The sequence below is a fragment of the Bos taurus genome, chromosome 5 (assembly GCF_002263795.3).
Source record: "Bos taurus isolate L1 Dominette 01449 registration number 42190680 breed Hereford chromosome 5, ARS-UCD2.0, whole genome shotgun sequence".
In the NCBI taxonomy this organism is placed as follows: Eukaryota; Metazoa; Chordata; class Mammalia; order Artiodactyla; family Bovidae; genus Bos; species Bos taurus.
The window spans coordinates 32539094-32555094 of NC_037332.1; the positions used below are offsets into that span (position 1 = coordinate 32539094).

General features: G+C 56.5%; 1 protein-coding gene across 3 annotated transcripts in view; it reads left to right on the top strand.

The window, feature by feature from the left end:
• Positions 1-13555, top strand: part of RAPGEF3 (Rap guanine nucleotide exchange factor 3) — a 32545-nt gene extending 18990 nt beyond the window's left edge. For 2 of the 3 annotated variants that reach the window (XM_005206393.3, XM_005206392.5), the window contains exons 14-28: positions 39-189; positions 269-351; positions 1099-1138; positions 3839-3920; positions 4204-4350; positions 6172-6269; positions 6647-6772; positions 6893-7074; positions 7338-7428; positions 7564-7614; positions 8504-8591; positions 8917-8981; positions 9426-9480; positions 9574-9645; positions 10620-13555. In XM_005206393.3, the coding sequence (XP_005206450.1) occupies positions 39-189; positions 269-351; positions 1099-1138; positions 3839-3920; positions 4204-4350; positions 6172-6269; positions 6647-6772; positions 6893-7074; positions 7338-7428; positions 7564-7614; positions 8504-8591; positions 8917-8981; positions 9426-9480; positions 9574-9645; positions 10620-10738 (1450 nt within the window). In that variant the 3' untranslated portion in view covers positions 10739-13555. 3 annotated transcript variants of the gene reach the window in all.
• The last annotated feature ends 2446 nt before the right edge of the window (positions 13556-16001 follow it).

Here is a 16001-nt window from a genome sequence, read left to right on the forward strand (position 1 = left end):
TCCTGTTGGACACTGTGGTTCCCTTGACTGGGACTCACCTTCCACGCGGAGCCCGCCGGGGGCAGCGAGCAGGAGCGCAGCTCCTACATATGCAACAAGAGGCAGCAGATCCTGCGGCTGGTCAGTCAGTGGGTGACCCTGTACGGCCCTACGCTCCGCACCGACCCTGTGGCCACCAGCTTCCTCAAGGTACCTGGGAGCCAGGAGGGGCTGGGCCGGGTTACCCAGGGTGGACACGGGGGTCTCAGTGAACCTTGGCTTCTCCCAGAAACTGTCGGACCTGGTGAGCAGGGACACCCGGCTTAGCAACCTGCTGCGGGAGCAGTGGCCAGAGAGGCGGCGACACCACAGGTAATGCTTTGGCTCGAGTGAGCTCGTCACGGGCGGGCGGGACAGGCTGTGTGACAGGAGCTGGGAGCACTGCCTTGGGGGGCAAACAGGTGGCTTAAATCCAGCCTGCACCCCTGCAGCTGTGCCGCCCTAAGCCCGTTACCCCACCCCCAGGGCTCCTGCTCCTGTCTGTAAAACCCTGTGCTATGCTCACTTGTCCAGTCCTGCTCATCTCAGCGAGTGTTCTCACCAGTGCCTCACTTCGCACCCTCCCGTCACGCGTCCATCCATGCTCAGGCAGCCCACAGTCATTCGTGTGTCATCCTCCCACTGCCCTGCACACCTGCTCTGCTCACTGGCTCCTCTTTATTGCTGAGCACCCTTGGTGCCAGCTCCCGCCTGCTCCACCCAATTTCCCAGCCTTTACCTCACACTCCCAGGTCTTCCCGCCCTCCCAGGCCTCCTGTGGGGGCAGCTGGGCCTCGGGGAGAGCTCTCATGTGGCCTCCCTGACCTGACACCACATCGGATCCCCTTCTCCCTTGAGCTCCTTCCCTCCCCTGCTGGCCTGGGACAGTCGTAGGATCCAGGGGCTGGATTTCAAGTCATGCCTGTTCTGGGTCATCCTCCCCAAGTCTGCCAACCTCTGAGCCTCTGGTGATGGTGGAGGGAATCCAGAGCCTGGTACCCTTCGGCTCTTGAGCCTGCATCGTCCTGCCTGCTGGGGGACCCTGCCCCCAGTCTCACCTCTCTCTCACTTGCTCCACAGGTTGGAGAACGGCTGTGGGAACGTGTCTCCGCAGATGAAGGTGTCTGACCCGAGTGGGCTCCTCACGCCTCTGCTGGGCCCCTGCTTTCCCCCTCCTCCAAGGACCTCCAGGCCCCTCTGCATGGGAAGGTCCCCCCCCAAACACAGGCACATCCTTGGTCTGGGATAGGTGATCATGGAGCTCGGGCTGCGTGTGACACTGGGGCTGGGCCTTGCAGGAGACAGAGGTCTAAGGTCACTCCCCCCCATCCCCACAAGAGGTTTTATTCCATCTGGTCATGCTCACATGTGAGCTAAGTTGCTTCAGCTGTGTCCAACTTTTTGCGACTCCATGGACTGTAGCCCATCAGGCTTCTCTGTCCATGGGATTCTCCAGGCAAGAACACTGGAGTGGCTTGCTATGCCCTCCTCCAGGGGATCTTCCTGGAGATCTCTGACCCAGGGATCGAACCCACGTCTCTTATGTCTCCTGCACTGGCAGGCGGGTTCTGTACCACTAGCACCACCTGGGAAGCCCACTCATGCTCCCAGCTCGAGCCAGTTAGCAGTTCCTGCCTGGCAGGTGAGGGGTGGTACCTGGAGGCAGCTCAGAAACCCCGGGGTCCTGGGGCCAGTGCCATCCCCAGCAGTGGGCTGGGAGCGGAAAGTGGGAGGAGGAGTCCTGACTGGAGTGAGATTTGAAGAATGGGGTGGCGAGGACTGGGAAGGTAGCTGGGGCCACCTTGGAGACTCACAGTGAGAATCACACCCAAATGCCACATCTGGGCCTGCAGGGCCCAGCTGGCTCTCCCACCTCATCCTGCCCCCTTCCTCCTCGGACTCCTTTTCTGCTGAAGGTGAAGCTCGCTCCCTCCTCGTCTCCTGCCCCCTCCTGCTGGCCCCTCCCATCTCCCTGTGAGAGCCCCTCCCCCACTGGCTCCTCTCCAGGGTGTCCTCCGTGGTTTTCCTCAAAGCTTTGTCCCAGTGGAATTGTTTTCTTTGTTTAGTTGTCTCCTTGCTAGTTGTCTGCTGGTGTCTGTCACGGCCCACTAGAATGCTGGCTCCATCCCTGAGGGGCCTTGACCTCAGTGAAGAACAGGCTGCATGCCTTAGGTGCCAAATATGCTGTAGCGGGTTGGGAGAGCCACCCTGGCCTCCAGTGGCTCACAAGGAAGTGAGGGACAGAGCTGCAGAGCAACCTCATGCTGAATAAGGACAAAGATGGGGTCTCTGGAGGCAGGAAGGAAAGGGCTGAAAAGGAAAGTGTCAGGGTCAGGGAGAAGCGACTGCTGGAACTGAGAGATGCAGGGAGTGAAGATGGAGGGAGAAGAGGCTGCAGGCAGATGTGGGGAAGGAAGCCCGCCTCCTAATGGAGCCCTGGAAGGGCCAGAGCAGGTGGGGCCCTGTGGGCCCTGGAAAGGGGCCTGGCCTTTGTCCTTTGAGCATTGCGAGCCATTGGAGGTGTTTGAGCCCAGGATTGACAAGATGGGATTTGTATATTGAATAGGTCAGCTGGGGAGCCTGAGCTTTGTTCAGCAGACAATGGTGGCCTGGACACTGTGATAGGAAGGTTAATCTGGCTCTGGTCAGGCAGATGGGAGTGGGAGGGAGGGAGGCACCCGAGAGGCAAGGCTGGCGGAGAATAGTTGGCGCTGTTATAGAAGATAAGGCGTGAGGAGATACGGGCTGGTGGGTCTGGGGATGGCCTGGGCTGTGGAAAGGGGAACACAGAGACCCTGGAACTAGATGATACTCTGTGGGGGAGGGGAGCAGGGGGGAGCAGGAGGCTTGAACCCAGGGGAATGGCCGGAAGAGTAGCCTGGGAGGCGGGATGAGGGGATCTGAGGAGTGTGTCGAGTTTGGGATGATGCAGCACAGATATGGAAGATCCTGGAGGCATTTGAGACCAAGGTCTGCAAGAGAATTCAGTGCCCAGTGGTATGGTTTTAAGAGTCTTCCATATGCTGGGGGCGGAGAGAAAGGAGGTATTGGTGCGTGATGCTGGGAGGAGCCCTGAGGGGAGTGCAGAGATTTGGAAATCCAGGGAAGAACCATGGACCAAGGTCTAAACCTCATCTGCCTCCTTCAGAGTTGGGAGGAGGAAAACAGTACAAAATCTGGAAAGAATAGTCGGTGGGCAGAGGAAGTGTGTGAGGGAGGCCTTTAGGCAGTGGGGGCCCCCAAAAGCCCACTGTGGTGGGGCCTTGGAGGAAGGGTTATGGGGCAGCTCACACAGTTGAGTGTTGCTGGACAAGAGCATGGGGGAGGGGGAGCGGGGGGGCAGGTTTAGAATTTTAGCTGGGCCACTTAGCAGCTGTGCTGCTTTGGGTATGTTACTTAACCTCTCTGAGCCCTCACTGATTTTATCTGTAAAAGGGGATAATAATATTTTGTCAAAGGGCTTTTGTGCATATTTAGATACTTAAAATAAGCATGTAGAAAATAGCAAATGGTAGCTGAAGGAGGAAAAGACCAGGATCAACAGCTGCCTTGTGTTCATATTAGAGAGGCTCTGGACCCATTTGGCAGAGGGGGTAACACACATATAGAGGGGCACAGACTCATTCTGAGCTCTGCCCTGTCTTCCTCGGGAGCCTTGGTCCCCAGGTTCCCAGCGCCTTACCTGCCCCGGGTTTGCGGGGCACGCAGATCCCTTAGGTGGTGTGTGTGCTGTGCGGGACCCCCGCTCTGGGTGACAGGCCCCTCCCCTTCCCTGCATGCTCTCCTGTGTCAGCTGGTCCTTACTTCCTCTCCTTCTCAGGCCCGGAATGTTCCCGTTTGGCTCCCCAGCCAGGACGAGCCTCTCCCTAGCAGCAACTGTGCCATCAGAGTTGGGGACAAAGGTTGGTGGTCTGAGTCCGCCAGGGCAGAGCTCAAACCCTGCTCTCTCACCACCCTTGACTTTGGGGTGCCTGGCCCAGAATGGCATGTTGTGCTCCTTGGGGTCTCTGTTTCAGGCTCCCCCCTTGCTCACCTCAGGGTCTCCCACCTGCCTGCCCAGGCTTCTCCTTAGTGCTGTTGCCCCCAGTCCTTGGGACCCTCCCTTGCTGCAGTCACTGCCTTCTCCCTGCTGGGGTGGGGAGACCAGGCGGCTCCCTCCCAATTCAGTCCCATCTTCTTCTCCAGTCCCCTATGACATCTGCCGGCCAGACCACTCCATGCTAACCCTGCAGCTGCCTGTGACGGCCTCAGTGAGAGAGGTGATGGCAGCGTTGGCTCAGGAGGACGGCTGGACTAAGGGGCAGGTGCTGGTGAAGGTCAACTCGGCAGGTGGTGAGTTGTGTCTCTGGGTAGGGTGGCCCCAAGGGAGGGGGGCCCCCTCAGAGCTGTACCCACCCCCTGAATTAAGATCATCACCATCTTTGTCAGTGTTAATGGTAGTTAGCATTTATGGGAGGCTTATCACATCTTACTTATACATGTTACGTATAAGTCATGGACGACTCTTTGTGACCCCATCGACTGTAGCCCACCAGGCTCCTCTGTCCATGGGATTTCCCAGGCAAGAATACTGGAGTGGGTTGCTATTTCCTGTTCCAGGTGATGGGCACAGACCCAGGGATTGAACCTGCGTCTCCTGCTTGGCAGGTGGATTCTTTACCACTGAGCCACCAGGGATGCCTGACATTATTACCATGCTTACATATTTATTTAATCCTAATAGCAATCTTATGAGATAGGTACTTTTATCCTATTTTCAGACAAGGAAACTGAAGCTCAAATGGATTCAGTGATTTTTTCCCCAGGCTTCCCCTTTGAGTGCATAGACAGACTTTGAATTTAGGTAGTTGCTCATTTAGTCCATCAACATCTTTGAGGGTCACCTATGGGCCAGCAGCATTTAGGAGGCAGACTTACCATGGCAGGTAAGATGAGCAGCTTGATGGTTAAGAGCCTAGACTGTGGACACCCAGACCCGAGTTGCAATCCCAGACCCACGGCTTACTGACTGTATGATCCTGCCCAAGTTGTTTGACCTCTGTGAGCTTGCATTTCCTTGTCTGTTGGATGACCACTGTAACTACCTATCACTTAGGATTGCTATGGCTATTAAATGAGCTACTGTGTTTGAAGCTCTTAGCATGGGACCTGGCATAAAGTTGGTGCTCAGAGTATGGCAGAATGAGGATTATTAAGACCTGCCTTTAGAGAACTTGGGACATTAAAAACCACTGTTATTCATGAAAGACACAGAGCATGGGTATGACAGCGGAGTGGGAGCCCAGGGTAAGCCGCTGGTCATCCAGAGAATAATGGCAAGGGGTGGCAGGGAGACCAGCAAAGCCTCCTTCGTTCAGGAAGGAGAGATACTGAGAGCACCAGGGCCTGTGTGCTCCTCTGGGAAGCACTGCCCTCTGGTGGCCATGTGGCAAGTTGCAGTTGTCCAAACCCAGTGTTTAGAGCACTGATTGTTTTGATGGACACCCATGACAGTAATCAGTATTTTATTACAGACTCCCTTATTTGTGTATATTTCCTTGCAAGTCACATACATACATTCCTACACTGTTGCTATGTGATCATAGAGCAACACACAAAGCAAATACAAAACAGGTAAGAAAAATCAGTATAAGTGCTAATATTTTTTTCCTGGACGCATGGAATGGTCTTGTGTACCTTACTTTGAAGACTACTGGTCTAGGGACTGAGGGCTCAAGCATGACTGAAAACCCAGTCCCAGTCCACAAGAGCTGATGGAAATCCACACGAAGATTTCTGTAAGGCATTTCCCAATTTTCAAAGGGCTTGTATATGTATCATATCCTTATAGCCGCTATTTATATCAATGACTTCATTTGACTGATGAGTAGTCACGGGAAATCTTGGTGTCTGCTTTTGACAAAGGAGGAAGCTGGGACTCAGGGAGGCTCCAGCGTCGCCCAGTGTCAGCCTGTCTCCCCAAGACTCCTCTTTCATTGTCCTCTGGCCATGTTGCCCCTGTGCATGTGTGGGCATGCGCACCCATGCATTTAGAACACCTGCCTAGACTCCAGTGCTGCTATTGGGAGACCTCTTCCAGCCTCCACCCCGCCTCCGGTTGCTCCCTGGCCTCCCTCTCTGTCCCCACCCAGCACAGCTCTGCTCTCTTTGCAGATGCCATTGGCCTGCAGCCAGATGCCCGTGGTGTGGCCACATCCCTGGGGCTTAACGAGCGGCTCTTTGTTGTCAACCCACAGGAAGTGCACGAGCTGGTAGGGCCAGGCAGGGCGCCAGGGCCCCGGGAAGGGCTGTTTTGGGAGTGGTACGGGTGGGTGCTAGGAGACAGCCACATGGAAAGGAGAGCAGGGCCTGGCTGTGGCTGCTCCTAAGGAGGAAGAGAGAGGAGTGGGCCTCAGCCGATGGAGGAAGTCCCAAGGGGAAAACTGTTGGGAGCTCTCAAGTGGGAGGGGCCCAGCACTGGGGAGCTGTCAGGGCATGCTTCCTTGGGGCATGCCTCCACTTCCTGCAGCACCTCTGCCCTCCTGACGTGCCTCCGGCCCTGGGCACAGACTTTTGGCCCCAGACTCTCTCCCCCAACCATGCCCCCTGGACTCCCCAGGCACCCCTCTGAGCACTCTTCCACCTGCAGACCCCACACCCCGATCAGCTGGGGCCCACTGTGGGCTCTGCCGAGGGGCTGGACCTGGTGAGCACCAAGGACCTGGCGGGCCAGCTCACGGACCACGACTGGAGCCTCTTCAACAGCATCCACCAGGTGCTGGGGTGGAGCGGAGGGGAGGAGAGTGGGCGATGGGGATGCCCTGCCCCACGCGCAGCCTCGTGTGCTGGACGCCCTGCCCTGCGTGCTGACCTCGCAGTGCTGCCCCCTGCCCAGGTGGAGCTGATCCACTATGTGCTGGGCCCCCAGCACCTGCGGGACGTCACCACCGCCAACCTGGAGCGCTTCATGCGCCGCTTCAACGAGCTGCAGTACTGGGTGGCCACGGAGCTGTGTCTCTGCTCTGTGCCCGGCCTACGGGCCCAGCTGCTCAGGAAGTTCATCAAACTGGCAGCCCAGTGAGTGCTGGTGGGCTGGGTGGCAGAGTCCCACGGTGCCTTTACTTAACCCCCCTATCTGTGGTCGGTGTGCAGCCAAGTCTCCCACCCTTGTGCCTGCCTAGGTCCCCTGGAGCCCCTGCCTCCCCACACCATACAGCCCCAGTCCCTGCAAGGGCAGCATTGGCCTGGCCGGGTCTTGTGCTGTGGCTTGGGGGTGGTGTGGGTGTGGGGCTGTGTGTGTGGCTGCTTCCCCTGAGGGTCTCTGGGTCTTCTGTTCACAGCCTCAAGGAGCAAAAGAATCTTAATTCCTTCTTTGCCATCATGTTTGGTCTCAGCAACTCAGCCATCAGCCGCCTGGCCCATACCTGGGAGGTGAGTGCCATCTGCTGGGTAGGTCAGGGCCCCACCTCAGCCCTGAGTCAGGCCCCTGCCTGTCCTGGGGGTCCTGGCTTGGAATGGGGCCCGCACCCCAGAGGAGTGACAGCCCCGCCTGCCTCTCCTTCACAGCGGCTGCCCCACAAAGTCCGGAAGCTCTACTCGGCCCTCGAGAGGCTGCTGGTGAGTGCTCTCTGCCCCCGCCACCCTGGCCCAAGCCCCTGCTTCTTCCCCTCCACACCTGTGCCTGTCCTTTGTCACTTTCCGGGTTTCTAACCCTGGGTCAGGGCCTGGTTCCCTTTGGCCTGTGAGTCTGGGGGGCTGGCTGAGAAATGCAGTGTTAGCACTATGGGGGTCTGTGTAGTGTATTATATGCCTCAGCAGGTGTATAGGGGCCCGTGTGGCATTTGCTGCGGCATTTGCTGGCCCTGGGGTCTGAGGTGCCAGGGGACCACCAGGGGGCCGCTGACCTGCCTCAGGACTCAGGAAGCGGGTCTTGACCCAATTCCCATGGTGTTCTGGGGTCTGTCAGAGGCCCCTCAGGAGACTCAAGGAGGCTACGCCAAAAAACGAGGCAAGAGTTGAGGAGCTGAGCCCTCCACTCCTGGGAATTGTAGCGGGGGTAGTGAAAGGTGTATAGTTTTCAGGAGGGAGCTCATGCAGGCTGCTTTCATTAGCAAGGCTCCAAGAGCTCCTGAGGAAAAAATTCTTCTCCTGGGGCTGAAGAAGTTCAAAGGGGTGTACCCACTAGAGAGAGAGGGAGAGAGGGAGAAACAGGGACAGAAAAGAGTTTTCCATGAATCCTCAGAGCCCCTGAGACAATGTCCATGAGCGTCCTGGGGCCTAATTGGAGGCCAGGAAACCATGTCATGCAGCCCGGCATCACAGCTCCAGGCCCCTCTGCCTGCCGCACAGCCTGCCTTGGGGAGATCTGGGGCCGAGAGGAGGCTGAGCTCCAAGGACTGTGCGCACGGCTTCTCCTTGGCGGGTGGGCATTTGGTTATGCTGTGGCACGTGGTAGGTCATGGTGTGCGGGACCCTCCCTCTCTCACTGTGGCTTCTTCCCTCTCAGGACCCCTCATGGAACCACCGAGTGTACCGTCTGGCCCTCACCAAGCTCTCCCCTCCCCTCATCCCCTTCATGCCCCTTCTTCTCAAAGGTAAGGGCACCAGCCCCTGCCCCCCTGCCCCCATCCCATCCATCGCTGCCCCAGAGTGTCCACCTGACCCTCTGGGTGATTCCAGTGTGCCAACGCCCTGGGGCCACAAAGGTGAACTAGGAGCTCACCGGATAGAAGCAGAGTTAACACATGCAGACAGATGGCTGATGACATGAGGCCTAAGAGATATAAAGAAACTGTTCCAGGAAGTTAGCAGGGAGGAAGAGGGCTGCATAGCGTCCCTGTTATTGGCCCCTTACCTTTCCTTGGCTGCTGGGAGGGGAAGGAGTTTGGGGACCTATGAGCAGAGCCCATCTCTTTGTAGACATGACCTTCATCCATGAGGGAAATCACACATTGGTGGAGAATCTCATCAACTTTGAGAAGATGGTGAGTCCAAGGAGAGCGGGTATCTGAGGCTGGAACAGGTTGGAGGCTGTGACAAGGGCTTTGGAAGGGGCGGGGGATGGGAGATGGTCCAAAGTTGTTCTCAGTAATATAAATATGAAGACTTCCTTTAAAATAGCCCCTGCTTTACTCCATTGCATGCCCTCAGAGGATCTGGTCTCCACCAGGGAGTGCTGGGGTGATGGCCTCAGCTATCTCGCCCTTCAGCCAGAATCCCCTCCCCACCAGGCCTCCTCCTCTCTAAGCCCTCCCTGATTTCTGTCTTCCCAGTGCCTGGTACCCACTGGGTCTTTGGGTGGGCTGGGGCACAGCAGGCACAGCCCCGTCTCCTACAGCCGCTGGTGCCTAGGAGCACTTCAGCTGTCCCCCAGGCCAGGCCAGGGCCCGTCCCTCATATCAGGTCTCATGTCCTTACTTGGCCCCCAGAGAATGATGGCCAGAGCTGCACGGATGCTACACCACTGCCGAAGCCACAGCAATGGTGAGAGGGCAGATCCCCGGTGGGCGCCCCTGAGTGATGTCCCCTTCAAGGCACCAACTTGGTCTCCTCACTGACTCTCCCCTCACCCCCCAGTGCCTCTGTCACCGCTCAGAAGCCGAGTCTCCCACCTGCACGAGGACAGCCAGGCGGTCAGGGTTTCCACGTGTAAGTGAGGGCAGGGGTGGGTGCTGACAAGCTGGCCGCGGCTGGCTGGCACTTACAGGCACATCCATACATGAAAGGGCTTCCCCAGTGGCTCAGATGGAAGAGAATCTGCCTGCAATGAGGGAGACCTGGATTCAATCCCTGGGTTGGGAAGATCCAGTATTCTTGCCTGGAGAATCGCATGGGCAGAGGAGCCAGGCGGGCTACAGTCCATGGGGTTGCAAAGCACGATGTTGATAATGGTTCATAACAGCTGTATGAAGTAGGTAGAGTATTATCCCCACTTAAAGGTATACAGTGGGCTGGAAGCCTTGAAAAAACAGGTAGAAGCCGCAGTGAGGTAGAGCTGGTTAGATAAGCAGTTAGACAGGGCTGGGACCCACGCACTCCTACTCCAGGCCTGTGTTCTTTTAACTGGCCTTCAGTTTGTGAGAAATGGGATTAGTCGTAATCCACAGTTCGTACCACACCATCATCATTATCTTATGCATTTATCTATTCTGAAAATAAGATGAGCCCTTCTGGACCCAAGCCAAGCTTCAGCACACTGACAATAACTTCCATCTCCCTAGTGGTGGTCCCCTTTCCGGTCTCCTTGCCCCTCCCCACCCAGGGAAACCACTATGCTGAATTTTGAGTTACCCATTTCCTTGTTTTTAAAAAATAGCTTGATCGTGTGTACATATAATAAAATATACATATACATATATCTTTAAAATATCTCATATATATATGACAACAAAATATTCTTTAGTTTTCATTGTTTTTGAACTTGGTAAAAGGGGTATTAAGCTGCATATAATTTTGGGGCCTGTTTCACTGTGCTCTTCTGTCCCAGATGGGGGATGGGGTGTCTTCTAGATTGGCTGTGGGAAGTGGCAGGCTGGGTAGCACAAGGTAGGAGGATCGATTTGCCTCTTGGAAAGGGGAAAGGTGGGCTCTACAAAGTGCTGACCGCCCTCCCTGCCCCCCAGGCTCGGAGCAGTCCCTGAGCACCCGGAGTCCCGCCAGCACCTGGGCTTACGTCCAGCAGCTGAAGGTCATCGACAACCAGCGGGAACTGTCCCGCCTCTCCCGGGAGCTGGAGCCGTGAGGAGGGGCTGGGCTGGAGCAGACACTGGCCACCAGGAGAGCCTGGGGCACGCCGGGCGAGGAGGCCCACGGGCTGGCCGAGCCGGGCAGGGCTCTCCAAGGACTGGACCTGAGGCCCAGGAGAGGGCAGCGTGGAGGCACCTGTCCCCCGCGATGACTGGTGGCCAAGGAGGACCTGCGAATGGAAGGAGCTGGGGCCCAAGGCCAAGGAGTGGGGGACAGAGAGGCCCTGGAGTGAGTGGGAGAGCAGAGCGTTTTCTCTCTTTGTGTTCAATAGAGAGCTCTCCACACCAGGATTTTCCCAGATTCTGCGCCTCACGGCTCTGTTTTCCAGCCGTCTCTGGCTCCTGGCGTGTGTTTCCATGGTGGGCTAAGCGTCTGCACGCATGTGGCAGGAGCAGGCCCACTGCCTGGGGAGGCAGCGGGTGGAGGCGGGGAGCAGCAGCGCTTTTCTTTCCACAGCCTGTGCGATAAACAGCTGGGTGTGGTCAGTGCTGTTTGTCCAGGAGAGGTGGTCCCTGAGGAGCTGTATTGTTACCCTAAGTGGACAGAGACGCTGTGTTCTCTGGCCAGCCCCTGGGGGTGGGCCAGGGAGGGCCAAGCCCGGCCCCCCACCCGGGATGGTCTCTGGGACCCGGCAGGGCTCCATGGCGGACTGCATCCAGGCCTCAGCCCCCTGGTCACAGGGGCTCTGGGAGCCTGCAGCCCTGCGGGGGGCTGGTCCAAGTGGCACTCAGTGGTCCACGGGGGTCTGAGAGGCCGCTCCTTCCTTCCCTCCCCACTCCACTTCCTGCCTTCTACCTCCAGCCGTTGGGTGGTACTCTGAGCAGAGGCAGTGATGCAGAGGTGGAGGCTTCCGGGAGTCACGTCTCTCATCAGTGATGAGTGGTCCCGTCAGCTCTATCGGTTTTGAGTCCTCCACATCTCCCCTGGGAACCAGCCACACCGTGAAGACCCTCCTGCCCAGGGACCCTCACATGAGGAAATTCCAGGTGGGACAGCCCTCTCTGCTCCCGTGGCCTCGAGCCTTGGCAGGGTGCGGTGCCTGTCTGACCCTGAGAGGGACTCTCGGCCTTGGAGATGCCCTGGTGCAGGTTCTGAGTACCAGGGCCCTGGGGCGTATGGAGGAAGCGGGCCCCACACCCGGAGAGGGAAGGCAGCTGGCACATGCTCAGGGGCTCAGGCTGAGCACCCCCTTCTTCCCTCACCCCTCTGCTGCCAGATCTCATCCCTGAGGTCATGGACACACACTGCCTCCAGAAAGGGTCAGAGCTCTTAGCAGGAGGCAGCCCAACTGGGGGATCATACCTCAGGTTTCTAAGTGAATCTGGGCAAGTCAGTGAACAGTTCACCTCCATTTCTCCATTTGTCAGATGGGTGTGAAGATCCCAGGTCAGCACTTAGCGACAAAAAGGTAAACGGCCGCTCTGCCTCTGCAGCTGAGGTGACAGCTGAGGGCTGCCCCATGTCCGCTGCCTGTCGGGGGCAGCATCTCCTCGGAGGAATTAGGGGAGCCCACTCCCCAGGGAGAGCCTGGGATAGAGCAGATAGCAGGGTAACCAAGCCAGTGCCCTTACCCATGGGTGGAGATGGAAGACCCAGGGGCATGGAAGCTTCCAGAGCTGAGTAATCATGACATGAGGTGTGGACCCGGTGAGTCAGGACTCCAGAGTCTTTCTTGTCTCCTAAACCTGTGTCAAAGTTTCGGCCAAGTCCAGACCAGCCAGCTGGACGGCTCTTCTGCATCCTTTCAGACCCAGGGGAGACCAGCCCTGTGACAAGGAGTGGAAACCAACCGTGGTGGGCATCTTCCATCGGCATTTTTCTTTTTCTTCCCTGTGGTCACACACATGTCCCCAAGGAGCTTTGGTAGTGCAGGAATCTCCTTTCCACCTCGACTGCCCTGCCACCTCCAGCTGCCTCAGTCTCTGGGGCGGGACACTTTTTGAGCTGGTCCGGGAAGGCCTTGCCAGGAGAACTGTGCCCAGGGCAGGCAGGAGGACACATACTGGGAGCCAGAGACCCCAGTGACGGGACAAGCCACCATGGAGGGAAAGGCTCCAGTCACGGTGGCCTCTTGCTCTGAGGGCCAAGTCACCTGTCTCCCTGGCTGCCCAGCTATGGGGTGGATGGGTGGCATCGTTGTGGGATCTAGCAGGCCGGGCTGTGTTCCGCCCGTCTCCCAGGGTTTGTCCCACCTTCAGGAAAGCTGCAAAGGGAAGAGGAATTCATGGGATGCTGAAAGAAGGAAGTGTAAGGAGAGGCCTTTTAAAGATATTTTACCTCAAAGGGGGGAAAGCAGAGAGGGAAAGTGTGTATTTTATGAGGAGGAACAGAGTGGGTGATTCCTCCTCTCTAAAACATTTACACACACACCCCTCCCTTACCCTCTAATCCTTAGTTTTCCTGCCAACCCCCAGGGTAGGCTGGGGACCAGGCCAGGACTGTAATTATGGGGTGCACACCAGGGAGGGTCCCCCTCCAGCAGGACCTGGTGAAGGGGTCGGGCAACCTGGGGAGCCCCGACCCTCTGGCTGCTCCTGCTTCTCTCTCCTCTCTCCCCGACCTCGCTCCAGGCGGCACAGACCTGGAGCTGAGGCAGCCGCCGCCCCCTCCATCGCATCCAGCGGAGTTAGAGTGGTGGTGGTGCAGGCACATCTGCTTTCACGGTGCTCCTCGCGGCCTCCGTGCTCCCCGTGGCTTCCGTGCTCCCGGCAGCCCCTGGCTGCACTGAATTCCAAGCAGCAAAGATGACTCTTCTTAATGTTGCTGTTGTTCGCAGTACTTACCATGCTAATAGATTTAATTTTGAATAGTGTTTTCATTATTTCATCTATTATCTTAATTTTTACCCTGATGATAAGGCAAGTATTTTTACTTACCCCTGTTTTATAAAAGTCAGACTGAGGCACACAAAGATTTGCCTAAGCTCACATAACTGGTTAATAACAGGGTGGGCAGGTGAAGGACCTGGATGTGTATCAACCATGCCCATGCCATGGGCCTTCCCATCCAAATCTTTCCCTCATGTCCCTGGAGGAAATGCAGAGATAATCTTGCTGAACCCCAACATTGTCTTCTTTTCTGGGACTAGACCCTGCCTATAAATGTCTCCTTCCAGGTGCTGCAGCGATAAAGAATCTGCCTGTTGATATAGGAGACACAAGAGATTCAGGTTCAATCCATGGGTCTGGAAGATCCCCTGAAGGAAGAAATGGCAACCTGCTCTAGTGTTCTTGGTTGGAAAATTCCATGGACAGAGGAGCCTGGTGGGCTACAGTCCATGGGGCCTCAAAGAGTCAGACACGCCTGAGAATGGCACAGCAGTCCCTCCTTTTATTTTGAGATACTGTGAGCTTGGTAGGGTAGTCCTACATATGAGACAGGGGGTTATGGCCCCCTGGAGCAGACCACCCAGCTAGGGAGACTGATGCATAACAAGGCCGGCAGAGGGGAGGAGATGCCACAGAGGGCAAGTTCAGACAGCGGTGGATGCTTGGGGCCGTGGGATCTCACTACTTGCCTCTAAGCACTCAGGCCCACAGCTGCTCCCCTGGCTGCAACCCTCTGGCACCCCTGAGCTGTGGATGCCTGCCTGCACAGCTCTGCCTCCCAGACTTGGAGTGCTCTGAGCTCATCACTGGCACCAGCCACCCAAGTATCAGTGTGGTGGCTGGTGCCTGGGACGGTCTCTGACTGGGCCATTGTTCTTCATCTCTCCTCCCTTCCATGGACCTGTAGGCCAGAACATAAAGGCATTCCAGAATGTGTCCTCAGACCTTGCCCCTGCCCCCAAAGTCCTGGGCTTCTCACATGAGGGCCAAGGCCATGGGCTGGAAATAAGCATCCTCTTAGGCCCATCCGGTTGCCCCAGCCAAACCAGGCACCCCTCTCCGAGACTCTGGGCTCTTCAAGACCCGAGCATAGTCTAACCTGACAGTGTTCTGAAATGGGGCTACCATCCTTCCCAGCCAGCCGCGTCCGACTGCTCTGTGCTTTGAGAGCTCATCCTTCCCATGCCTGCATGTCATAGGGCAAGTGGTCTTGCTGGGGCCAAAGGGCTGCTGCTGCTGCAGGAGTTTGGGCCGGGGGACCCCCAGAAGGAGGAGGAAGGCTGGGCTTGGGGCCCAGACCCACGTCATGTGGGAAAGAGTAAGATTCTGGTTTTTGTGTGTGTTTAGATTCTAACCAGGATGGCCCGTGGGCCAGGGAGCCCAGGGCCTTGCCTGACCCTGCCTGTCATGCTATTGGCCTTTGAGGAGGGCCTGGGCCTCAGTTTTCTCGCTGGTGTGTAAGCTGTGGGCAGCTGGAGCTGCTTCCCAGTTGCTGAGTGAAGGAGATTGCAAGGCTTTCCTAGCACTCAAGGGACTCTAGCCAGCACAGGGGTGGTGAGAGGGCAACCTTTGCTGCGTCCTTGGCAACAGGACATTTAAAACTTACTCCACTTCCCAGAAAAAGTGCTCTGTAAACCAGAGCTTGAGGTAGCACAGGCCGGTGTCAGGGCAGTCCTCCCATGGGTGGGCAGTGGCCTTGGGCAAGTCCCTTCCTCTCCTGGGGCCTGAGCTTCCTTATTAATAAACAGGGATTTGGATTAGAAGGGCTTGCGATATTTTCTTGCAACTGCTGTATTTGACTTAGCTTAAGGTGTCACATGCGATGTGACCCTCTTGGGTCGTGAGAGTGTGGACCCTCCCCACTTCCTGAAAATCTTCCCAGTGATGGCCCCCAGCCAGACTGCCTGTGGGAGGGACAATCAGTCACAAAATTATTTATTTGGTTGTGCTGGGTCTTAACTGCAGCATGCAGGATCTTCAGTTGCAGCATTCAAACTCTTAGTTGCAGCATTTGGGATCTAGTTCCCTAACCAAGGATCAAACTTGGGCCCCCTGGATTGGGAGCTTGGAGTCTTAGCCTGGACCACTAGGGAAGTCCCAAGCACAATTTTGTTAGAAGCATTCTCAGAGAGTTCTCTGCCCCTAAATATTGCCTTCTGCAGCCTACTTGAGTTCCAGTTGTCTCTAGGAGGTCCCTGTTACATAGGTATGTAACTTGGGAGAAAAGAAGAGAAGCAAAAGGCAAAGGGGAAAGGGAAAGATACACCCAACTGAATGCAGAGTTCCAGAGGATAGCAACGAGAGACAAGAAAGCCTTCTTAAGTGAACAATGCAAAGAAATAGAGGAAACCAATGGGAAAGACTAGCAATCTCTTCGAGAAAATTGGAGATATCAAGGGAATATTTCATGTAAGCATGGGTACAATAAAG